Raw genomic sequence first — 26,293 nt, 5'->3', positions numbered from 1 at the left:
ATGCAAAAAATTCCAGGATTGTTCAGCTTTGGCAGTGTGATCTGCTCTATGAGTGCTGTTCTAGTTCATAATCTGTAACAAGTAGATGTTCAATCTGTACAACATGACCAAAATGCAAATGCTAATACATTTAATACAATACTTTTAAGTACATCTTTTAACAACACCATGAGCTCTGAATTTCATTCATATACACATACACATTCCTCACAACAGGTTGTCATATTTTATGTCACAACAATTTAATTTGCGACGTGACTCTCAAAAGAAATATTTCCAATTTTTTTTTTTTCAAAAGCATTTTTAACTGGCTTATCACAAGAACATGTAAACTGAAAGATGGATACAAAACAGCTTGTAAATTATTTAACAAAAAATAGAGAACATGTTTCTCAAACGTACAGTTAAATGACAAAATAAATAAATTAACATCAGTCTCTATCAGCAGGTGAATTGCTACACAAGAATCAATCAGCACGTACACAAAAATACTGTAACATCTTTATTGTTCCAGATGGGACCATCATCTACATGATGTGTAACCTCTTTGGCTGCAACTGTGATAAACGCGATGATCACTGATCACAGTTTGGGTTGTGCGCATGCGACAACGTGGAGGTACCCAGATGTACAATACACCACTCTGGCAGTTTCAGCATTAACAAAACAGGTCTCCTTCAAGCCGGAATATCATTAACGCTATGTATTTTTTTTAAATATCTCACACCACTTACCACCTTCAGAAACCTCGTAGAGTCGCTCACTGATGCATTCTGCCTTGAAACACTGCGATGCTGAAAAGTCCGGTCGTCTCATGGTGTCAGTCAGCTAAAAGTTGGCAGTGGTCACATCTGGATAATATTTCATGGAATTTTTAGAGTGCCTGTACCATGGTGCTTGGTGCTTGAAAGGAGATAGTTGAACCTCAGATTCAGGAGCAGCAATGCGAGTTCCATCCTGATCACAGAACAATAGACCAGCTCTTTACCCTCACACGGATATTGGAGGGATCACGGGAGTATGCCCAACCAGTGTGATCGGCTACGCCGATCAAAGGCCTTTTCCAAGTCCAGAAAGGTATTTTGTGGGAAGTGCTGTGGGAGTATGGAGTACCAGGACTTCTGCAATACACAATCCGGTCTTTATACACCCAACGTTGGAGCTTTATCTGCAATCTCGTCATTTCTAGAGACCTGTTTGCAGTGGGAATTGGACTCTGACAGGGCTCCCTCTTGTCACCAATTTCAGGATTACAAGGAGCAGACAGGCATTGGAGGGTGTCCAGTTTGGTGACCACAGACTTGCTTTTTACAGATACTGTAGTTCTGCTGGCCTCAGATAGTGATCTCTGATGGGCACTGGGCAGGTTTGAAGCTAAGTGTGAAGCAACTGGGATGAGGATCAGCACCTCCAAATATAATACAATGGTTCTCTGTCAGAAAAGGGTGGATTGCCCCCTCTGTGTAAGTACATCTTTTAACACCATTTATCAATGCCTTTACTAAGCATTAATAAACCATTAGTTGATGCTCAATGCATCAGTTATAACATTTGTAAAGATTGCATTAACGACTTATCCTTACTACTGCCCCAAGAGGAGTAGTTCAAGTACCTCGGGATCTTGTTCATCTCGTATTGGACCATCATGGCGAAGAAAGAGCTGAGCCAGAAGGCTCTGGGAGGAACTCAGTAACTCAACAAAAATATAAACGCAACACTTTTGGTTTTGCTCCCATTTTGTATGAGATGAACTCAAAGATCTAAAACTTTTTCCACATACACAATATCACCATTTCCCTCAAATATTGTTCACAAACCAGTCTAAATCTGTGATAGTGAGCACTTCTCCTTTGCTGAGATAATCCATCCCACCTCACAGGTGTGCCATATCAAGATGCTGATTAGACACCATCATTAGTGCACAGGTGTGCCTTAGACTGTCCACAATAAAAGGCCACTCTGAAAGGTGCAGTTTTGTTTTATTGGGGGGGGATACCAGTCAGTATCTGGTGTGACCACCATTTGCCTCATGCAGTGTAACACATCTCCTTCGCATAGAGTTGATCAGGTTGTCAATTGTGGCCTGTGGAATGTTGGTCCACTCCTCTTCATGGCTGTGCGAAGTTGCTGGATATTGGCAGGAACTGGTACACGCTGTTGTATACACCGGTCCAGGGCATCCCAAACATGCTCAATGGGTGACATGTCCGGTGAGTATGCCGGCCATGCAAGAACTGGGACATTTTCAGCTTCCAAGAATTGTGTACAGATCCTTGCAACACGGGGCCGTGCATTATCCTGCTGCAACATGAGGTGATGTTCTTGGATGTATGGCACAACAATGGGCCTCAGGATCTCGTCACGGTATCTCTGTGAATTCAAAATGCCATCAATAAAATGCACCTGTGTTCTTCGTCCATAACAGACGCCTGCCCATACCATAACCCCACCGCCACCATGGGCCACTCGAACCACAACATTGACATCAGAAAACCGCTTACCCACACGACGCCACACACGCTGTCTGCCATCTGCCCTGAACAGTGTGAACCGGGATTCATCCGTGAAGAGAACACCTCTCCAACGTGCCAAACACCAGCGAATGTGAGCATTTGCCCACTCAAGTCGGTTACGACGACGAACTGGAGTCAGGTCGAGACCCCGATGAGGACGACGAGCATGCAGATGAGCTTCCCTGAGACGGTTTCTGACAGTTTGTGCAGAAATTCTTTGGTTATGCAAACCGATTGTTTCAGCAGCTGTCCGAGTAGCTGGTCTCAGACGATCGTGGAGGTGAACATGCTGGATGTGGAGGTCCTGGGCTGGTGTGGTTACACGTGGTCTGCGGTTGTGAGGCTGGTTGGATGTACTGCCAAATTCTCCGAAACGCCTTTGGAGACAGCTTATGGTAGAGAAATGAGCATTCAATACACGAGCAACAGCTCTGGTTGACATTCCTGCTGTCAGCATGCCAATTGCACACTCCCTCAAATCTTGCAACATCTGTGGCACTGTGCTGTGTGATAAAACTGCACCTTTCAGAGTGGCCTTTTATTGTGGGCAGTCTAAGGCACACCTGTGCACTAATCATGGTGTCTAATCAGCATCTTGATATGGCCCACCTGTGAGGTGGGATGGATTATCTCAGCAAAGGAGAAGTGCTCACTATCACAGATTTAGACTGGTTTGTGAACAATATTTGAGGGAAATGGTGATATTGTGTATGTGGAAAAAGTTTTAGATCTTTGAGTTCATCTCATACAAAATGGGAGCAAAACCAAAAGTGTTGCGTTTATATTTTTGTTGAGTATACTTCGCATGGAAAGTTGTGAGCTCAAGTGGTTTGGGCATCTGGTGAGGATAATTCCTGGTCGTCTGTCTAGGGAGGTCTTCCACGTACATCCAGTTGGGAGGAGACCCCAGAGAAGGCCCAAGACAAGCTTGAGGAACTATATCTCCCAGCTTTCTTGGAAATGCCTATGGATTCCCCAAGTGGATGTCGAGGCCTGGCCAAAGATAAGGAAGTGTGGAATCAGCAGTCTTGCCCACTGCCACCTTGACTGGACCTAGAAAATCCTCAGGAAATGAATGAATGAATGACACTGCATGCTTCTTTTTCACAGTCAGAGCTGCTGACATATCCTGACATGATTGGGGTGATCTTCCACAAATGCCTGTTTGTCATATGAAGCACTTTGGCGACATTCTTGCAACAATGCTCCAGTGCATTGGCCGTTCACAGCCTGTAAAGTCACACCGACGAGATGTCGCCGGTAGATGGAGGCTGCCGGAGCCTGCTGCGGGGCTGTATTGTGATCTGGGTGATGCTTCTCTTGGCTGGGGTCAGGTGATTTTCAGCATAACACTTGCGCAACCACCTCCGCAGCTCTGTCTGGACCTGTAATGAATAAATGAATTTATTCAGCACATAATTCAACAATAACAAAAAAAACTCATAACAAACAGCTCTACAATGATCCCGTGTACTGACCCCTTATACTATAAATATAAATATAAAAAATGTATACAAACATATATACATGCATGCATACACAAAGACAATTTCATAAATGCATAACTACACACACACACACACACACATATATATATATATATATATATATATCAATCAATTCAATCAGTTTTATTTATATAGCGCCAAATCACAACAAACAGTTGCCCCAAGGCGCTTTATATTGTAAGGCAAGGCCATACAATAATTACGTAAAAACCCCAATTGTTATATGGCTGGGGGGGCCTGGCTGCCGGTTTGTTTCTGTTTTTTGGTTTTCCTCCCAGGTGGCGTGCGTTTGGGACTGAGTGGCTGTGTTGCTGAGGCTGTCAGGACCTCACCCTGATCACCTGCGACTCGTCAGGACTCACAGCTGTAGTGCATCTGGATGGATTGGAACATGTTGGCATTTAAGACTGGAGTGCACAGTGTGTATTGGCCAGAGACTCGACCTTGTGACCAGACGGGTGAGATCGTCGTCTCGGGAGCCATCTCATCAGCAGCGGATGCTGAGAACGTCCAGGTTTGATGCACAGTCTGTGAAAGAGGAGGGGGTGAGGTCTCACGCTCGTCAGCACACTTCCTGAGGTACGTTAGATTTTGTGACTAACAGTTATACAGTCAGTAAATGTGGTGTCCCTCACACCTTATTATATTGAGCTGTACGTTAGTCATGTATCGGCTTCCACTGCAGTGGAGTTTTGTGAACGGGATGTTCCATGCCTGCAGGTTGGGAAGCTGATCAGTAATCAAGCCAGGAAGTGTTTGCTGTTTGTACACCTTTAAGTGTTCTGTGTGTTGAGTGTGGACTCACATAATGGTTCCTTCTTTCACAGACTCGGTTGTTGCGGCCACCTGGGGGGTGTCGGCGGGGTCCTTGGGTCCGAAACAGCTTCTGGCTCCGGACCGTTAGCGCTGCTGGGAGCGCACCACGCCAGGCCGCACCTTTTATTATATTATCACTGTTATGTATTAAATTCAGTTAGCCTTTGTACCGTGCTCTGCTTATTTCATACTGGGTCCTTCAAACGCTGGTCGGTTCTCCGAGCTGCGTCCGACACATAACACCCAATGGTCAAAACGACCCCCTGTGAGCAAGCACTTGGCGACAGTGGGAAGGAAAAACTCCCTTTTAACAGGAAGAAACCTCCAGCAGAACCAGGCTCAGGGAGGGGCAGTTTTTTGTTGTTTATATATATATATATATATATATACAACAAAAAACAAAAGCCTGCAAAATTGGTCAATGAACTCCAATTTGCAAAACCCAACCAGACAAACAATGGTACAAAACACACAATCCCGAAAGCAATGACAAAATCAATAAAGCTAAGTCTTCAAACTATAGCAAGCAATTTTTAGGGCCCGAGTAGGCAACATCCTACGAGGACCCTATTGTAATTGCGCTGTTTTTTATTATTATTATTATTATTTATTATTATTGCCACTTTTGAAATCGAAATTTCGGCTTCTTCCCATGCTCAAAAACTCACCAAACTTTCCCAAGTCGTCCGGCCGGATCCGAAATTCAATATTTTGGGGGTCGCGCAAATGGTCGTAGCCAAATCGCGAAATAGCGTAGGACATGCCTAGGAAAATAGTTTGGACATGCCTATCTCGGCTTTCAGTGCTTACCAGTCGAGTGAGTATAAGAGAACTTGTGGAGAGCTGGACATGTCCCAACTTGTCCTGTAACACTCCGAAATGGAGGTGTTCCTTTGTCTCGCTTCATCAGCAAATCGGTCGTGACGCGCGAAGCCTCCGCGTGGCTTTCCATGACAAAATCTCTTGTTAAAAGTGAAATCTGCCAGAAAATGGCTGATGTACAGCTCTTGTGATAACCAGAGAAAGAGCACACAACGGTCTCGTATCCACAGAGCCATCAGCTTAGGAGCACGGCGCACCGACTGTCCTTAAAGAGGTCCTTAAAGCTGTAGTTAAAGTCCTTATTCTCTGTGAAGCCCGTAAAATTTTCACCAAAAGCCAGATAAATTTTTCGAATGGTTTCCAGGTGCCAGTCTCTAACAGCTTCTGAAAAAATTCTGATGGAAAAGTCCTTTTCATTCCGCCATTTCCAGACAATGAAAATCCGACGAGGGGGCGGGACCACTCCTTCCACAAGGCGTGCTCACAGGCGAAAGACATCACCGACAGGCATGGAAAAACTCACGCATGTGCACGAGGGTTCAAGCATGTCTGACGTAAAAACATATGAATGAAATCCATATAGTTTTTAAAAAAAAAATAAAAAGGACCGTTACTTTATGGACACACCACATACTTCATCATAGATCCTTCAAACTTGCTGGACATGATGAGGGCTCCGACCTGAACGTCTACCTATCTTAAGTTCCAACCTGCGCCATAGTGCCCCCCAGTGGTTGCAGGAAATGTCCTATTTTTACTTTAAGAGGTCCTGATGTCACATACTTAACCCAATCAACTTCGTTCCACTTCTAAAACATGCAGAACAAATTGGTGAACGTAGGCAATGAACGCCGTGAAGTTACAAGTAACGGCGTCCATGTGGCGGCGTGCCGAATATTGCCCATTCGCCATGAAATTACATTCTTCCTTTTGATGGCTTTAATTTTGTCACATCATCATGAAAATTGATACACAGGTCGAGCACGACAACCTCTTACAATTCATAGGGGTGTCGCCCATGGGCGGGGCAAAATACCTCAATACCGCCCCCTTGAAACTTTCAAAAACCCCTCCCCATAGGGGGTTTTTTAGAGTAGGGAGATGAAAATTGGTACATGTGTGACTTGCATAGACGTACAAAAAAGTCTCTTGCACCATGGGTCTACTCCAAACAGGAAGTCGGCCATTTTGAATTTTCTTCTCATTTTGGCATGATTTCCACATGTTGTATTTGAACAAACTCCTCCTAGGGATTTTGTCCAATGCACTTCAAATTTCTTTCACAGCATCCCGAGACAATAATGATCAAAAGTTATCGAAAGCTTTTCTCTATGTTGAAGGGTGTGGCCGCTATGGCGCCGCCATTTTGACCCTTCGCCATATGAACATTATACTTAAACAGGTACTGATGTCACATACTTAACCCAGTCAACTTCCTTCAACTTCTAAAACATGTAGAACAAATTGGTGAACGTAGGCGATGAAGGCCATGAAGTTATGAGTAACGGCGTCCGTGTGGCGGTGTGCCGAATATTGCCCATTCGCCATGAAATTACGTTCTTCCTTTTGACGGCTTTAATTTTGTCACATCATCATGAAAATTAATACACAGGTCGAGCACAACACCCTCTTACAATTCATAGGGGCGTCGCCCATGGGTGGGGCAAAATGCTTCAATAGCGCCCCCTTGAAACTTTCAAAAAAACCCTCCGCATAGGGGTTTTTTTGGAGAAGGGAGATGAAAATTGGTACACGTGTGACTTGCATAGACGTACAAAAAAGTCTCTTGCACGATGAGTCTACTCCAAACAGGAAGTCGGCCATTTTTAATTTTCTTGTCATTTTGCCATGATTTCCACACGTTGTATTTGAACGAACTCTTCCTAGGGATTTTGTCCAATGCACTTCAAATTTATTTAACAGCATCCAGAGATGATACTGACCAAAAGTTATCGAAAGCTTTTCTCTGTTGAAGGGTGTGGCCACTGTGGTGCCGCCATTTTGACCCGTCGCCATGGAACATCAAGTCCTGATAACTCCTTCATGCTTTGCCTGATTGACTTGAAACGTCACATGTATGATGACAGTTGGCCCCTCAACACACCCAGCCCCTCTGTTTGTACACTGAGCGCCCCCTAGTGGATGAACCATCAACATGTCATAACTCCTTCATTCATTGTGTGATTTGCTTGAAATTTGAACTGTGGGATGAGTGGTTGCCCCTGTACGCACATGCCCACATCTGGACACAAGAGAACACACTGCCCTGGGTAGGCGGTTGCTCGGAACGAGGGCCCGTATATGACTGCTTGCAGTCCTAGTTATTATTATTATTCTTCTCACTCTTGAAATCAAAATTTCGGCCTCTTCCCATACTCAAAAACTCACCAAACTTTCCGAAGTCATCCGGCCGGACCCAAAATTCGATATTTTAGGGGCATCGCACATGGTCGCAGCGAAATAGCGCCCCCTAGAAATTTTCAAAAACCCCTCCGCATTGGGCTTTTTTCGTCGTAGCCTCACGAAATTCGGTACACATATTTACCATGCCAGGACAGACGAAAACGTCTCTTACTGTCATGGTGAAATATCGACAGGAAGTCGGCCATTTTGATTTGAAGTTTCGATTTTGAGCAAATTTTTGCCATTTTTTGGCTATTTCCACTACTTACATTTGAACTAACTCGTCCTAGGGATTTCATCCGATCATCTTCAAATTTGGTCAAAATCATCACAACACAATGATGATCAAAAGTTATCAAAAGATTCTAATTAAGTCAAAAGGCGTGGCTGCTAGGGGTCGTCAAACTTTGGCGAGCTTTTTGGAGCACGCCATTTCACTTCGAACGGCTGTCACACCCACATACTTCATCATAGATCCTTCAAACTTACTGGACATGATGAGGGCTCTGCCCTGAACGTCTACATATCTTAAGTTCCCACCTGCGCCATAGCGCCCCCGGTGGTGGTGGGAAATGTCCTATTTTTACTTTAAGAGGTCCTGATGTCACATACTTAACCCAATCAACTTCATTCCACTTCTAAAACATGCACAACAAATTGGTGAACGTAGGCGTTGAACGGCGTGAAGTTACGAGTAACGGCATCCGTGTGGCGGTGTGCCAAATATTGACCATTCGCCATGAAATTACATTCTTCCTTTTGACGGCTTTAATTTTGTCACTTCATCATGAAAATTGATACACAGGTCGAGCATGACAACCTCTTACAATTCATAGGGGCGTCACCCATGGGCGGGGCAAAATGCCTCAATAGCGCCCCCATGAAACTTTCAAAAACCCCTCCCCATAGGGGTTTTTTTGGAGTACGGATATGAAAATTGGCACACGTGTGACTTGCATAGACGTACAAAAAAGTCTCTTGCACCATGGGTCTACTCCAAACAGGAAGTCGGCCATTTTGAATTTTCTTCTCATTTTGGCATGATTTCCACATGTTGTATTTGAACAAACTCCTCCTAGGGATTTTGTCCAATGCACTTCAAATTTCTTCCACATCACCCACAGATGATACTGACCAAAAGTTATTGAAAGCTATGGTGCCGCCATTTTGACCCTTCGCCATGGAACACTATACTTAAACAGGTACTGATTTCACATACTTAACACCATCAACTTCCTTCCACTTCTAAAACACGCAGAACAAGTTGGTGAACACAGGCGATGATCGCCGTGAACTTACGAGTAACGGCTTCTGTGTGGTGGCGTACCGAATATCACCCCTTCGCCATGAAATTACATTCTTCCTTTTGACGGCTTTAATTTTGTCACATCATCATGAAAATTGATACACAGGTCAAGCATGACAACCTCCTACAACTCATAGGGGCCTCGCCCATGGGCAGGTCAAAGTGCCTCAATAGCGCCCCCTTGAATCTTTCAAAAACCCCTCCCCATAGGGGTTTTTTTTTGTAGTAGGGAGATGAAAATTGGTACACATGTGTGACTTGCATAGACGTACAAAAAAGTCTCTTGCACCATGAGTCTACTCCAAACAGGAAGTCGGCCATTTTGAATTTTCTTCTCATTTTGAAATGATTTCCACATGTTGTATTTGAACGAACTCCTCCTAGGGATTTTGTCCAATGCACTTCAAATTTGAGTCCCTCAGTTGAAACAGATCCTGGACATGTTGTTGCAGCAGTTTATTTTTAACTTTATACATAATTTGTATTGTGATGTACTCAACCAAGTCCCAGAATTTTAGAATATGTAAACAAGCAAACAATGGATTTGTTGGCTCACAATATGATTTGTTACAGATCATTGTAGCTTTCTTTTGCAACAAAAATATTAGTATTAGTTTTATATGTATTTCCCTAAACCACAATACAGCAGGTCATATATGGAATGAGCAATGAATGATATCAAATAGTTAATGAGCGTTGGGCCACAAAATCTTGTCCTTTATGCAAAATTGCAATGGCTTTCAACATTTTAGATTTAACAAAATTAATGTGTTTTACACCTGGGTTTATCATCAATAACACCACCAAGAAATTTTGTATCAGTTATGATTTTAATTTCAATATCATTTAATGAGAAATTTCTGCAGAAATACCACATAAATCAAATGTCAAATGTATCAATTGTCGTCCTGATGTGCTCGCTGGAAGATTTCAATACATAGCTGCTTTGGAGGTGGAATATGTGACAGAGAAAAAAAAATCTGCTTAAAGCAGTAGAATTTGTACATGGAAAGAGTGGCAGGAGTATGGGTGATATTTAATATGAAACCCCTGTCGTCTGTAGCTGTAAGAGGTTTCTAAAAATTATTTTTGCACAGTTTACATCTTCTTAGTGAACAAAACAAGATGGAGTAAATGGTACTAGAAAAAAGCATTGGTAACACTTTATATTAACTGCACGCTATAAAGTATTAGTAAAGTATTTATAAAGTGTAAGAATGCTTAAGTAACTACTTGTAAAACATTTACAAAGCATTCTTTTTTATTAGCTACTCATTGGTAAGAACAGAGAACAGGAATAGACAGCTTAATAATCATTAATAACAAAATATGTAATGTCTTTAAAAAACATTTATAAATGATTTTTTAATTCTCTATACAAGGTCTGTGAGAAAACTATCCAACCTTTTTATTTTTTTCAAAAACTATATGGATTTGAATCATGTGTGATTGCATCAGACAAGCTTGAACCTTCGTGCGCATGCGTGAGTTTTTTCACGCCTCTTGGTTGCATCATTCACCTGTGGGCAGGCTTTGAGTGAGCACTGGTCCACCCCCCTCATCGGATTTTTATTGTCAGGAAAATGGCGGAGCAACTGCCACTTTGTTCCATGAAAATTTTTTCAGAAACTCTGCCAGACAGCCAGATGGAAACCATTTGGAAGAATCAGATGGCTTTCGGTGAAGATTCTAACGGTATCACACGGATTAAGGACCATTAAAACTGGATTAAAAACAGCCCAAGGCAGCGGAGGGCGCACCGCGCCCCGAGCGGCCATCGGCAGGCTGGAACGAGCAGATCACTTCCAAATTTAAGGCTCTGTTGATGCAGGACGTCGTGTGACTAGCAGAGAAGTTTCAGAAGAGGTCGGATCAGCACTTTATCGGCACATTCCACTGTTAAAGGAGATTTTGTAATGAAAGACATGCAGACGGATTTGCACGTCAGGATGCAGCCGCTCATGCCGCTGGACAAACAACACCTCCGTGTTGGAAGTCTCACAGGACAAGTTGTGACATGCCCAGCTGTTAAACAATTTCTCGGATACTCACTCGACTGAAATGCCACCGAAAGCCGTCTGAATCTTACGAATGGTTTCCAACACCGAGGTGTTTTTTTGTTGAGCGTTTTTTTGTTGAGCGCGTCGGCACGAAATCCTCCGCACGTCTTTCATTACAAAATCTCCTGTAACAGTGGAATGTGCCGCAAAAGTGCTATGTCCAGCTCTCTTGCCATTTCTGTGGTAGTCACACGATGTCCCGGATCAACACAGCGTTCAGTTTAGAAATGATCTGGTCGTTCCAGCCTGTCGATGGCCGCTAGGTGCGCTGCGTGCCCTCTGCCGCTGTGGGCCTCTTTCAAAAGGTTTTAATACTCCTTAATCCGTGTAACGCCGACAGAATCTTCACCGAAATCCATCTGAATCTTTCGAATGGTTTCCAACTGGCTGTCTCTAACAGTTTCTGAAAAAAATTTCATGGAGCAAAGCAGCAGCCTCTCAGACATTTCCCTGACAATAAAAATCCGACGAGGGGGGTGGACCAGTGCTCACTCAAAGCCTGCCCACAGGCGAATGACGCAACCGACAGGCGTGAAAAAAACTCACGCATGCGCACGAAGGTTCAAGCTTGTCTGATGCAAGCGCACATGATTCAAATCCATATAGTTTTTGAAAAAAAATAAAAGGTCGGATAGTTTTCTCACAGACCTCGTAAATCATTTAAGAAGAGTTGATCATTAATAGTTCATCATTTACAAACGTAAAATCAAAACACTATTCATTAGTGATAAAAAATACTTTACAAATGATATTTTTATTGTCTTTACATTTTTTCCTCACAAATTATTAAGCCTTTACTAAGCATTAATAAACCATTAGTTGATGCTCAATTCATCAGTTATAACATTTGTAAGGATTGCATTAACTACTTATCCTTATTCCTCAATACTTTATGTATCATTTGTTAATAATGTACAAAGCTCAAGTCTTTTTCCCCATCACTATAAATATCCAGTTTTAAAGACTTTATCTATGTACAAATTCTTCTTTCAATGTATGTTGCTTTGTAAATGTTGTACAAGTAGTTACTTAAGCATTTACTTACACTTTATAAATGCTTTACTAATGCTTTATAGCGTGCAGCTAATACAAAGTGTTACCAAAGCATCTGCTGAAAGAAAGCAAAGCGAAAGAAATGGAAACTACACAAACATTGATTTAGTATTGATTCAGAGGTGTCCTCTTGGACAGATGAACTGTGAGTTAGGTTTGGCAATGAAGGAACGAAGGTCCAAGACTAGAGTCCAGGTGCTACCGCTCTGATAACTAGAATACTTCATTATTAGATATCCTTGAAGGTACCAAAAGAAAACTTTGTGTCAAACAAACCATGACTTATAGAGACATTTTGGCCATATGGCGAGTTTCACTGGGTATGATCCAACACACGCCTGTGTCAGTGTCGAGGACAAAAGCAGCTGGAGAAGGACAAGAGGACACCCACATTATGTTATAACTGTTTTCAAGAGATCAATCAATCAATTTTTTTATATAGCGCCAAATCACAACAAACAGTTGCCCCAAGGCGCTCTATATTGTAAGGCAAGGCCATACAATAATTATGTAAAACCCCAACGGTCAAAACGACCCCCTGTGAGCAAGCACTTGGCTACAGTGGGAAGGAAAAACTCCCTTTTAACAGGAAGAAACCTCCAGCAGAACCAGGCTCAGGGAGGGGCAGTCTTCTGCTGGGACTGGTTGGGGCTGAGGGAGAGAACCAGGAAAAAGACATGCTGTGGAGGGGAGCAGAGATCGATCACTAATGATTAAATGCAGAGTGGTGCATACAGAGCAAAAAGAGAAAGAAACAGTGCATCATGGGAACCCCCCAGCAGTCTACGTCTATAGCAGCATAACTAAGGGATGGTTCAGGGTCACCTGATCCAGCCCTAACTATAAGCTTTAGCAAAAAGGAAAGTTTTAAGCCTAATCTTAAAAGTAGAGAGGGTGTCTGTCTCCCTGATCTGAATTGGGAGCTGGTTCCACAGGAGAGGAGCCTGAAAGCTGAAGGCTCTGCCTCCCATTCTACTCTTACAAACCCTAGGAACTACAAGTAAGCCTGCAGTCTGAGAGCGAAGCGCTCTATTGGGGTGATATGGTATTACGAGGTCCCTAAGATAAGATTGGACCTGATTATTCAAAACCTTATAAGTAAGAAGAAGAATTTTAAATTCTATTCTAGAATTAACAGGAAGCCAATGAAGAGAGGCCAATATGGGTGAGATATGCTCTCTCCTTCTAGTCCCCGTCAGTACTCTAGCTGCAGCATTTTGAATTAACTGAAGGCTTTTTAGGGAACTTTTAGGACAACCTGATAATAATGAATTACAATAGTCCAGCCTAGAGGAAATAAATGCATGAATTAGTTTTTCAGCATCACTCTGAGACAAGACCTTTCTGATTTTAGAGATATTGCGTAAATGCAAAAAAGCAGTCCTACATATTTGTTTAATATGCGCTTTGAATGACATATCCTGATCAAAAATGACTCCAAGATTTCTCACAGTATTACTAGATGGTAATGCCATCCAGAGTAAGGATCTGGTTAGACACCATGTTTCTAAGATTTGTGGGGCCAAGTACAATAACTTCAGTTTTATCTGAGTTTAAAAGCAGGAAATTAGAGGTCATCCATGTCTTTATGTCTGTAAGACAATCCTGCAGTTTAGCTAATTGGTGTGTGTCCTCTGGCTTCATGGATAGATAAAGCTGGGTATCATCTGCGTAACAATGAAAATTTAAGCAATACCGTCTAATAATACTGCCTAAGGGAAGCATATATAAAGTGAACAAAATTGGTCCTAGCACAGAACCTTGTGGAACTCCATAATTAACTTTAGTCTGTGAAGAAGATTCCCCATTTACATGAACAAATTGTAATCTATTAGACAAATATGATTCAAACCACCGCAGCGCAGTGCCTTTAATACCTATGGCATGCTCTAATCTCTGTAATAAAATTTTATGGTCAACAGTATCAAAAGCAGCACTGAGGTCTAACAGAACAAGCACAGAGATGAGTCCACTGTCCGAGGCCATAAGAAGATCATTTGTAACCTTCACTAATGCTGTTTCTGTACTATGATGAATTCTAAAACCTGACTGAAACTCTTCAAATAGACCATTCCTCTGCAGATGATCAGTTAGCTGTTTTACAACTACCCTTTCAAGAATTTTTGAGAGAAAAGGAAGGTTGGAGATTGGCCTATAATTAGCTAAGATAGCTGGGTCAAGTGATGGCTTTTTAAGTAATGGTTTAATTACTGCCACCTTAAAAGCCTGTGGTACATAGCCAACTAACAAAGATAGATTGATCATATTTAAGATCGAAGCATTAAATAATGGTAGGGCTTCCTTGAGCAGCCTGGTAGGAATGGGGTCTAATAAACATGTTGATGGTTTGGATGAAGTAACTAATGAAAATAACTCAGACAGAACAATCGGAGAGAAAGAGTCTAACCAAATACCGGCATCACTGAAAGCAGCCAAAGATAACGATACATCTTTGGGATGGTTATGAGTAATTTTTTCTCTAATAGTTAAAATTTTGTTAGCAAAGAAAGTCATGAAGTCATTACTAGTTAAAGTTAATGGAATACTCAGCTCAATAGAGCTCTGACTCTTTGTCAGCCTGGCTACAGTGCTGAAAAGAAACCTGGGGTTGTTCTTATTTTCTTCAATTAGTGATGAGTAGAAAGATGTCCTAGCTTTACGGAGAGCTTTTTTTATAGAGCAACAGACTCTTTTTCCAGGCTAAGTGAAGATCTTCTAAATTAGTGAGACGCCATTTCCTCTCCAACTTACGGGTTATCTGCTTTAAGCTACGAGTTTGAGAGTTATACCACGGAGTCAGACACTTCTGATTTAAAGCTCTCTTTTTCAGAGGAGCTACAGCATCCAAAGTTGTCTTCAATGAGGATGTAAAACTATTGACGAGATACTCTATCTCCCTTACAGAGTTTAGGTAGCTACTCTGCACTGTGTTGTTATATGGCATTAGAGAACATAAAGAAGGAATCATATCCTTAAACCTAGTTACAGCGCTTTCTGAAAGACTTCTAGTGTAATGAAACTTATTCCCTACTGCTGGGTAGTCCATCAGAGTAAATGTAAATGTTATTAAGAAATGATCAGACAGAAGGGAGTTTTCAGGGAATACTGTTAAGTCTTCTATTTCCATACCATAAGTCAGAACAAGATCTAAGATATGATTAAAGTGGTGGGTGGACTCATTTACTTTTTGAGCAAAGCCAATAGAGTCTAATAATAGATTAAATGCAGTGTTGAGGCTGTCATTCTCAGCATCTGTGTGGATGTTAAAATCGCCCACTATAATTATCTTATCTGAGCTAAGCACTAAGTCAGACAAAAGGTCTGAAAATTCACAGAGAAACTCACAGTAACGACCAGGTGGACGATAGATAATAACAAATAAAACTGGTTTTTGGGACTTCCAATTTGGATGGACAAGACTAAGAGACAAGCTTTCAAATGAATTAAAGCTCTGTCTGGGTTTTTGATTAATTAATAAGCTGGAATGGAAGATTGCTGCTAATCCTCCGCACCGGCCCGTGCTACGAGCATTCTGACAGTTAGTGTGACTCGGGGGTGTTGACTCATTTAAACTAACATATTCATCCTGCTGTAACCAGGTTTCTGTTAGGCAGAATAAATCAATATGTTGATCAATTATTATATCATTTACCAACAGGGACTTAGAAGAGAGAGACCTAATGTTTAATAGACCACATTTAACTGTTTTAGTCTGTGGTGCAGTTGAAGGTGCTATATTATTTTTTCTTTTTGAATTTTTATGCTTAAATAGATTTTTACTGGTTATTGGTGGTCTGGGAGCAGGCACCGTCTCTACGGGGATGGGGTAATGAGGGGATGGCAGGGGGAGAGAAGCTGCAGAGAGGTGTGTAAGACTACAACTCTGCTTCCTGGTCCCAACCCTGGATAGTCACGGTTTGGAGGATTTAAGAAAATTGGCCAGATTTCTAGAAATGAGAGCTGCTCCATCCAAAGTGGGATGGATGCCGTCTCTCCTAACAAGACCAGGTTTTCCCCAGAAGCTTTGCCAATTATCTATGAAGCCCACCTCATTTTTTGGACACCACTCAGACAGCCAGCAATTCAAGGAGAACATGCGGCTAAACATGTCACTCCCGGTCCGATTGGGGAGGGGCCCAGAGAAAACTACAGAGGGGGATGGACTGATGGACTAAAAGCCTGTGTGGTTGCCATCCAGGATCCAAGGTGGTTCTGTGGCAGGTGTCACCAGCGCATGCTCTCAGACTTGACTTAAGCTGTACAGATTTGCAAATTGCTTTTATTATATTGTAACCTAATTCAACAGCACATGTACTTTTTTATAGGGTACTTATTTATAACATGCATCTGTGCATGGGATAATATTAATTTTACTTATAAGTTATAATTAAGAACAGTGTCAAAAAAACATGCACCAAAAAAAGTATCTGGAGTAGTTATTCTCAGTCTTGATCTGAACCAACATTAATGAATGTGAGAAATTTAAATGCAATTTCAGTTTTTGCCATCCAGGTTTAACTTAAGTGTAAAAAGACAGTTTGAGTCCCTTTACTCAGATTGAAGTCTAAAAAATCTTTCACCTCCAGAGGACTTCTGTGTAGACTGAAAAGAAAAGGGGGGGAGGGGTGGGAATCGGGTCACCTACCTCTCTGTTCATGAAACAGTAAAGCAGCGCTACCACAAACCCCTGCAACACAAGAGCCCAGGTTAACCACACTCCCAACCCAATGATATCATTATTATTATTACTGACTCACATGCAATGCAATGCGAGTCTATTTAATGAATGATCCATCTGTCCTCGTCGTTGTCGTATTTGTTATGCGTGTGGACCCCACGTCAAAGTTGTGCACATAGAGATTCCACATGCAGCAGCATCTTTAGTCTGGATGATTACTAGATGATGCATTGTTATTATCCTATACCCATGCGTATTTTGGGGGTAAAAACCTGGTTTGTGACAAACAACCTTGGTATTGGCTACAACTTTAATACTTTATAGAATACAGGGTAACACTTTATTTTACAGTATCCTTAATACATAGTACCTACCACACTTAGTACAATGTATTAGTCTACGAGTATGTAATAATTTGTAATTACTTGTACTCAGTTGTACATCCATAATGGAATAATGTGTACTAGTGTTTTGTAGGTACATAATGTAATAAAAGAGTATTGTTACAAATGTGTACTAAGCGATTGTTGGTACATATAGCAATAATGCATTCTTGTTACAAATGTGTATTTACACATTCCAGTTACATGATGTAATAAGATGTACTAGTTGCATGTACTTATATTTGTTTATTCAAATGTATTAAAGCTCTTGTTACCAAGGTTGCCTTGCATTGTTTTGAACTACACACTAACTACATTGGGAAGGTTTCACCCCTATATGTATGTATGTATGTACACTGTATGTACATCACATAACATTGTGTACTTACATTAAAGAACATGCACCTGTTGTGGCCCTACCTCTTGGTACATGTCCTTAATTTTCAGAGGTTAGGAGGTTATGTTTTCGGTCGCGTCTGTTTGTTGGTTGGTTGGTTGGTTGGTTGGTTGGTTTGTTGGTTGGTTGGTTGGTTTGTTAGCAGGATTACTCAAAAAATCCTCAATGGATTTCAATTAAATTTTTACCAGGGATGTATCTTGGCCTAACTTAGAAGCCATTAAATTTTGGTAATGATCTGGAACACGATCCGGATCCAGTAATTTTTTAAAGGATTCTTTCCAATTTCAACATTTTTGCATCTAACATCATGAAGACGGGTCACAAAGGCTGAACAAAAATTAAGTTACGACACAACAATAATTTAGCATTTGTTTCTCCTCATTGAATAAACTTGTTATTAGAAAATTTAAAAAAAACTTGTGTAGTTCATGCAGTTTCTCTTTATAAATACGTTTGCTGAAGATCTAAGAGTTTAACCACAGAATCTGAAACATGACAGTAGATGTGTGAAACGACGTGGAATAAGTCTCTTTGCCAAAGGGTATTCCAAGTGACGTCAGTGACACTATGGCCTTGGCGGAGGTTTGCATTCTCCGAGTGCTTCTAGTTATTTTTATTATTATTATCTTGTCTTTTTCTGAATCTCCTTCCTGAGTTTTGCAACTACAGCTGCTGTTTGTTTTGTATAGTTAGACCTGATAGTAGCAATTAAGCCCAAGATACAAGTGTGGTGATGGTAAAACTGCACGTTGATTCATACAGTTGCTGTTTGTTGTACCTGAAAGGAACCAAGGCCCAGCTCAATGTAGAGTCTGGCTGCTACTCCCGTGTTTTCAGGTAGGAAGGCAAACACAGTGTAGTGCATCCCAAACAACGGGATGAGGAATAAAGTGGATTTAGCCAACCGCCTGATGGGAAGAAACAACGGTAAATGAAATGTTTTTGGGGGGAAAAAAAGGCATGAACACAAAAACCTATGATTTACATGATAGGCTAATTAGTGTTGCAGACAGTGACTTAAAAAGGGGAATTACCAAAGGTGGAACATTAATGTCTCTGAAATTACCACTTACAGGAAACACATACTGCACAGTTTCTGGCAATCAGATAAAATATCTTTGTCCCTTATAAACAAAAGCCAGCTGACTTCATTGGGAAGGTCAAATTGGAAGACAGCTGATTACCGGATGTTAGAGAAAGACAAAAAAAAAATAGAAATATGAACTTTCTGTCTCCCTCTAGCCATCTCAGTTCAGCTGCAAGTGTTTTTATGTGTTTGAATGTAGTATTTCTAGGCTTTGGACAGACCAGTGAGCCCATCCCTTCCTGTTTGTTAACAGGATAACTCAAAAACAATACATTCTCTCATTTTGTAGGCCACCAAATTAAAAGAAGATATAATGAGCTGGAATTTGATGCACCAGAAGTCAATGGAAAAACCAGCTTTGCTTTGTCTATGTAATATCCCATGGACGTGTCTGCCACCTGCTGGATGGTTGGTGGATGCCAGCTTGATGATGGTTTTTCAGGTGCTTGTGAATCAGTGAGTCTGAAACTTGTCAAAGTGTGAAACTTCTACTGAGCTGATGGGCCGATATTGTCGCACCATGATACCGAGGAGAGTTATTTCTGGAAATGGTGTGCCATTTTTAGCCGATTAATTCAGCTGAGAAAGTGCAGAAGACTTCAAAAGGAAAAAAACGAGGTTACACTTCCTTCAGGTAAATCAGGATTTTACAGCTTTCTGTAGTAGATATATTCTGTCTTAAAATGAGGGATTTTGTTGTTTTCTCATCATTTAATAGAGTGTTCAAAGGGACTCATGCATGCATAATTTAATGATGTTTTTCATCAGCAGGATTCACATGTTTGTAAGTGATCTGTAGCAGATCTGACCTTTCTCACAGCAATGACATCATCAGACATCAGCTACGAATCAGATTTTGGACCACATACTTTATGTAAATGGTCCTTGTCTGACATTCAGAGAGTGAAAAAACACAAAAGAAAAATCTGATTTGGTATGTTCACAAAGAATCGGAAAGATTAGATCTGTGTGACATGCAAACCTAAAATATTTAAATTATCCACCTTCTTCATCATTTGCATATCAGAAAAACCTATTTTAGTACAGCAAATAAGTGAAGAAATCCTTCAAATGGTGATGCAAGCACCACATTTGGCACAAATACACCTTAAACATTAACCTTTTGAAAAGGCAGAGTGTTTACTTGAATTGTCAATAGGCGGCCAGGTAGGGTTCAACTGAACAATTACAGAGGGGTCAAAATTAAAAGATGCTCCAATAATATTGAAAACAATACCACATTATTTGACTGATCACAGAGAGTCCAAAAAGGTATAGTTTGGACTATCTGTGACTGAATGATATGGAGTTATGGGGTAAAAACAGCAATAATGGTGACAAAGGTCAATTTCAGTTTGCATAAGGGTCAAAAGTTAAAGTTGCTTTAATATTGGAAAAAATTAATGCAAATTTTTGGTTGAGTCAATACAGTTTTAAAAAGGAATAGCTTGCATCATGTGTCATGCTTAGTTATCATGTTATGAGGTAACATATGTCGCATGTCATAGAATCCAATGGACATCGACATTGTTTAACCTTTACTTTGCAGACCAAGCATTAAACACAGTCACAACTTTTCCATGTATTAATACTCTTAGCTCAACCAATAATTTGCACCACTATTTACCAAAATTAGAGCAACTTTAACTTCTGACCCCTGTACAAACTGAAATTCTTGCAGTTTTTACCCCATAACTCCATAACATTCAGTCAGAGATAATCCAAACTATACTTTTTTGGACTTTCTGTGATCAACAAATAATGTGGTGTTGTTTTCAATATGAAAATCTTTTAATTTTGACCCCTGTGTAATTCTTAAATTGACCCGTACCTGGCCACCTATTGAAACGTCAAGTGGACACACTGCTTTTTTAAAAGAGTAATATCTAAGGGGTATTTGTGCCAAATTTGGTGCTTATATCACCATTTGAAGGATTCCTCTGCAAATACTCTGTTATCTGTTGCTCTACTCTAAAAATAAAGAAATGCATGTCATATTTTGTCCATAGTTACTGAAGCTGTGTTCCAGTTCAGGTTGTTACTCACATGAAGTGTCCAGAGTCATTGTTCCCACGCATGGCTGAGGATTTGAGTTTTTGAACCAGAATCCAGATCACATTAATGAAGATGACAATGTTGACCTGGTTTGAGTACAATCATGTGACCAAAATGACACAGAGAGAAAAAAAACTACACATTTTAATACAAGCTAACTTACGAGTATTTAATCCCTCCACCAAACCGGTTCTTTTTGAGTTGGTAAACTGTGACACCTTGGACAGATTTCACATTTATAAAAAGAAATGAGGCATTTTGTTGCTTCGAACCAAATAAGCCAATTGCTTCTAAAAATGATGTGTTTTGAAATGCTAAAATTGGTGAATGAAACAGTTTAGAAAATGATTCTGCTCAAAATACTAACAGAAACAGCTACTTCAGAAAATGATTCACTGTGTTAAAATGGCTCAAAATTGTAAATGAAGTCATTGCTTCATAAAATGCTTCACTGTTTTGAAATGCTTTAGAATTGATGTGTTTCAGTGTTTTAGAATACTGAAAACATTAAAAGCACTTCAGAAGATCATCAAAGTAATTCAGACACTATGATGGTGACATCTAGTGGGCAGTGGGGATTCAAAGGTTTAAGAAAACATGATTCGCTGTCTTGAAACATTCAAAAAACTAACTGAAACCATTGTTTTAGAAAATGATTCACTGTTTTAAAAATGGCTCAAAAATTGCAAATAACCCAGTTGTTTGAGAAAATGCTTAATGTTTTGAAATGCTTAAGAGAAAAAATGAAATAACTCCTTTAGAATTAGAAATGACTCAGTATTTTGTAACACTGAACACATTTTAAAATGTTTCAGAAGACCTAGACCCAGGGGATACAACAGATCAAAAAAAAAAATGATTCAGTGTTTTATAACATTTCAGGAAATGATTCAATGTCTTGAGAAGCAGAAACAACTGCTGTAGGAAGTTAATGTTTTGAAGCTTGAAAAAAAACTGCTTCAGAAAATAATTCAGTTTAATATTTTGTTCTCTCTTTTTTATGTAAATTTGTTTTTTAAGGTAAAATCTTTCAGAAATCAAGTATCCAAAACATCTGTTTTAAAACAATCACTTTAGATAATTACTCCCCATTTTTAAATCCTCAAAATACAAAATTAAACAATTGCTTCAGAAATATATGTATAGTTTTTAAACACTGGGGGGCGGGGGGGGGGGGGCATAGTTTCACAAAAAGATTAAGTATTTCAAAATTATTAAGACACTATGACAATGACATCAAATTAATTTCTGGCTTTGTCCCTCAATTAATCAATAATCTGGTAAATAATTAAACGTGGCAACACTCACCATCAGAGAAGCTGTTATCGGCCCTTTAATTATCCACCAAATACCAGCATTATCTGTGTCATCCCAGCAACTGCAATCAAACACACACACACACACACACACAAAAAAAACAATTTAATCTAAAATTTAATAAAAAAATTCTTATCATAAAATCAATGTCAAAGAGATCTGTCTGATGAAATACTGTTTTAATACACTGAAACATGGAGCTGCATTGCTACACATGATGCAATGATTTGTACCCGCGGTTGTCATAGAAGAATCTGATCAAAACCCAGAGTACGAGAACTGCAGAAGGGAGTCCTAACAAGGAGAAGAAAGAGTTAATCTTACAAATCAAACAAACTAAGACGTAATACTGCATGTATTCTCATTTCACAAACAGTGCATTCAGCTTCACACATTTTATTAAAAAAAGGATAAAAGCAGGAGGGAGACAAGTGAGTAAGACAGCATCCCAGACAAACGGTGATAAGACATCAGAGCTGCTCTGTCTGTACAACGAACGCACGTCGTACACAAAAAACACACACAAATCAATCAATCAATCAATTTTTTTTTATATAGCGCCAAATCACAACAAACAGTTGCCCCAAGGCGCTTTATATTGTAAGGCAAGGCCATACAATAATTATATAAAACCCCAACGGTCAAAACGACCCCCTGTGAGCAAGCACTTGGCTACAGTGGGAAGGAAAAACTCCCTTTTAACAGGAAGAAACCTCCAGCAGAACCAGGCTCAGGGAGGGGCAGTCTTCTGCTGACAAATGCAATTTCACACTGAGAATCATCAGAAATCAGTTTAAAAACACAGACAAGCACATTTTAATTAATTCTCTATATTAATTTCAGTGGTTTTATGATGTAATAATACAATTTTCAGTTGGTATAACAACCAACCAAGAACAGTCAAAACCGACAAGTGACTTAGGTCATTCTTGGTGTCATACAGCAATGGACATATATTCAGTATGACACAACCTATGTACAACTAAAGAAACAACTGGTTCAATGAATACACTATTTTTCTCTTACATAAGACTCAAAGGTCTTAACTGTGTTCTGAGATCATTCTCCAAGCATGAGTTTTCTCCTCCAACCTTCTCAATTCTTATGAAGCCCTAATTCCCAATGTCTCCTTGGGCCAGTAATGAGCTTAATGCAGAGAACACCATTCAGCATGGGGATTAATAAGGTGAAAATTAATTATTGTCATCTTAATGACTTATACTAAGGTGAGTTTAAGCCTTAGTTAATCATGCTACAACAGGCATAGCATGACCTGCAGCTACAGTTTCAGACAGAAATTTACATACACCTTCATGAAAACTTTGGAACTTTTCCCTGAATGCACATGTTCCATTTTTTCAAACAATAGGTGTGTTAAGTCAGGTCTGGGAGCATGTGCTGGGGCCATACATCAGCACATCCATTGCTCTACAAGAACAGCATTGGGTCCTGGATGACAGCTACCCAGGCAAACAATTGGTCCATCCCCACTTCCCAAAAGTAACAATTCATCTGCCGCAGAGAGGCAATACATGGGAGCCGCCTTAGCCGTCTCCAGTTGATGAGATCCATAGTACTAAGACTCCTGCATGTTGGATCATCCTATAGAAGTGTGCCACATGGCCAAAATGTCATACCTGACGTTCCCTCACAATGCAAGTGGTACAGCTCATCTGAATCTCCCTATGTAATATAAATAATATAGGACCTTCAACTGCACCACAGACTAAAACAGTTAAATGTGGTTTATTAAACATTAGGTCTCTCTCTTCTAAGTCCCTGTTAGTAAATGATATAATAATTGATCAACATATTGATTTATTCTGCCTTATAGAAACCTGGTTACAGCAGGATGAATATGTTAGTTTAAATGAGTCAACACCCCCGAGTCACACTAACTGTCAGAATGCTCGTAGCACAGGCCGAGGGGGAGGATTAGCAGCAATCTTCCACTCCAGCTTATTAATTAATCAAAAACCCAGACAGAGCTTTAATTCATTTGAAAGCTTGACTCTTAGTCTTGTCCATCCAAATTGGAAGTCCCAAAAATCAGTTTTATTTGTTGTTATCTATCGTCCACCTGGTCGTTACTGTGAGTTTCTTTGTGAATTTTCAGACCTTTTGTCTGACTTAGTGCTTAGCTCAGATAAGATAATTATAGTGGGCGATTTTAACATCCACATAGATGCTGAGAATGACAGCCTCAACACTGCATTTAATCTATTATTAGACTCAATTGGCTTCGCTCAAAATGTAAATGAGTCCACTCACCACTTTAACCATACTTTAGATCTTGTTCTGATTTATGGTATGGAAATTGAAGATTTAACAGTATTCCCTGAAAACCCCCTTCTGTCTGATCATTTCTTAATAACATTTACATTTACTTTAATGGACTACCCAGCAGTGGGGAATAAGTTTCATTACAGTAGAGGTCTTTCGGAAAGCGCTGTAACTAGGTTTAAGGATATGATTCCTTCTTTGTTACGTTCTCCAATGCCATATACCAACACAGTGCAGAGTAGCTACCTAAACTCTGTGAGTGAGATAGATTATCTCGTCAGTAGTTTTACGTCCTCATTGAGCACAACTTTGGATGCTGTAGCTCCTCTGAAAAAGAGAGCCTTAAATCAGAAGTGCCTGACTCCGTGGTATAACTCACAAACTCGCAGTTTAAAGCATATAACCCGTAAGTTGGAGAGGAAATGGCGTCTCACTAATTTAGAAGATCTTCACTTAGCCTGGAAAAAGTCTGTTGCTCTGTAGCCAGACTGACAAAGAGTCAGAGCTCTATTGAGCCGAGTATCCCTTTAACTTTAACTAGTAATGACTTCATGACTTTCTTTGCTAATAAAATTTTAACTATTAGAGAAAAAATTACTCATAACCATCCCAAAGACATATCATTATCTTTGGCTGCTTTCAGTAATGCTGGTATTTGATTAGACTCTTTCTCTCCGATTGTTCTGTCTGAGTTATTTTCATTAGTTACTTCATCCAAACCATCAACATGTTTATTAGACCCCATTCCTACCAGGCTGCTCAAGGAAGCCCTACCATTATTTAATGCTTCGATCTTAAATATGATCAATCTATCTTTATTAGTTGGCTATGTACCACAGGCTTTTAAGGTGGCAGTAATTAAACCATTACTTAAAAAGCCATCACTTGACCCAGCTATCTTAGCTAATTATAGGCCAATCTCCAACCTTCCTTTTCTCTCAAAAATTCTTGAAAGGGTAGTTGTAAAACAGCTAACTGATCATCTGCAGAGGAATGGTCTATTTGAAGAGTTTCAGTCAGGTTATAGAATTCACCATAGTACAGAAACAGCATTAGTGAAGGTTACAAATGATCTTCTTATGGCCTCAGACAGTGGACACATCTCTGTGCTTGTCCTGTTAGACCTCAGTGCTGCTTTTGATACTGTTGACCATAAAATTTTATTACAGAGATTAGAGCATGCCATAGGTATTAAAGGCACTGCGCTGCAGTGGTTTTAATCATATTTATCTAATAGAATACAATTTGTTCATGTAAATGGGGAGTCTTCTTCACAGACTAAGGTTAATTATGGAGTTCCACAAGGTTCTGTGCTAGGACCAATTTTATTCACTTTATACATGCTTCCCTTAGGCAGTATTGTTAGAAAGCGTTGCTTAAATTTTCATTGTTACGCAGATGATACCCAGCTTTATCTATCCATGAAGCCAGATATCACACACCAATTAGTTAAACTGCAGGAATGTCTTTCAGACATAAAGACATGGATGACCTCTAATTTCCTGCTTTTAAATTCAGATAAAACTGAAGTTATTGTACTTGGCCCCACAAATCTTAGAAACATGGTGTCTAACCAGATCCTTACTCTGAATGGCATTACCCTGACCTC

General features: G+C 40.2%; 1 protein-coding gene across 1 annotated transcript in view; it reads right to left on the bottom strand.

Annotated features, from left to right (window-relative positions):
- Nucleotides 1-3,320: 3,320 nt before the first annotated feature.
- ghrhra (growth hormone releasing hormone receptor a) overlaps nucleotides 3,321-26,293 on the bottom strand; it is a 79,754-nt gene continuing 56,781 nt past the window's right edge. Inside the window, exons 8-13 of the mRNA XM_034183834.1 lie at nucleotides 22,635-22,695; nucleotides 22,393-22,462; nucleotides 21,076-21,170; nucleotides 18,721-18,850; nucleotides 17,127-17,168; nucleotides 3,321-3,898 (exon numbers count right to left, since the gene is read on the bottom strand). Coding sequence (XP_034039725.1) covers nucleotides 3,752-3,898; nucleotides 17,127-17,168; nucleotides 18,721-18,850; nucleotides 21,076-21,170; nucleotides 22,393-22,462; nucleotides 22,635-22,695 — 545 coding nt within the window. The 3' untranslated portion in view covers nucleotides 3,321-3,751. The remainder of the gene's footprint in view (nucleotides 3,899-17,126; nucleotides 17,169-18,720; nucleotides 18,851-21,075; nucleotides 21,171-22,392; nucleotides 22,463-22,634; nucleotides 22,696-26,293) is intronic.

This window comes from Thalassophryne amazonica, chromosome 12, assembly GCF_902500255.1.
Source record: "Thalassophryne amazonica chromosome 12, fThaAma1.1, whole genome shotgun sequence".
Classification (NCBI taxonomy): domain Eukaryota; kingdom Metazoa; phylum Chordata; class Actinopteri; order Batrachoidiformes; family Batrachoididae; genus Thalassophryne; species Thalassophryne amazonica.
This window is presented reverse-complemented; position numbering and strand designations above follow the sequence as displayed.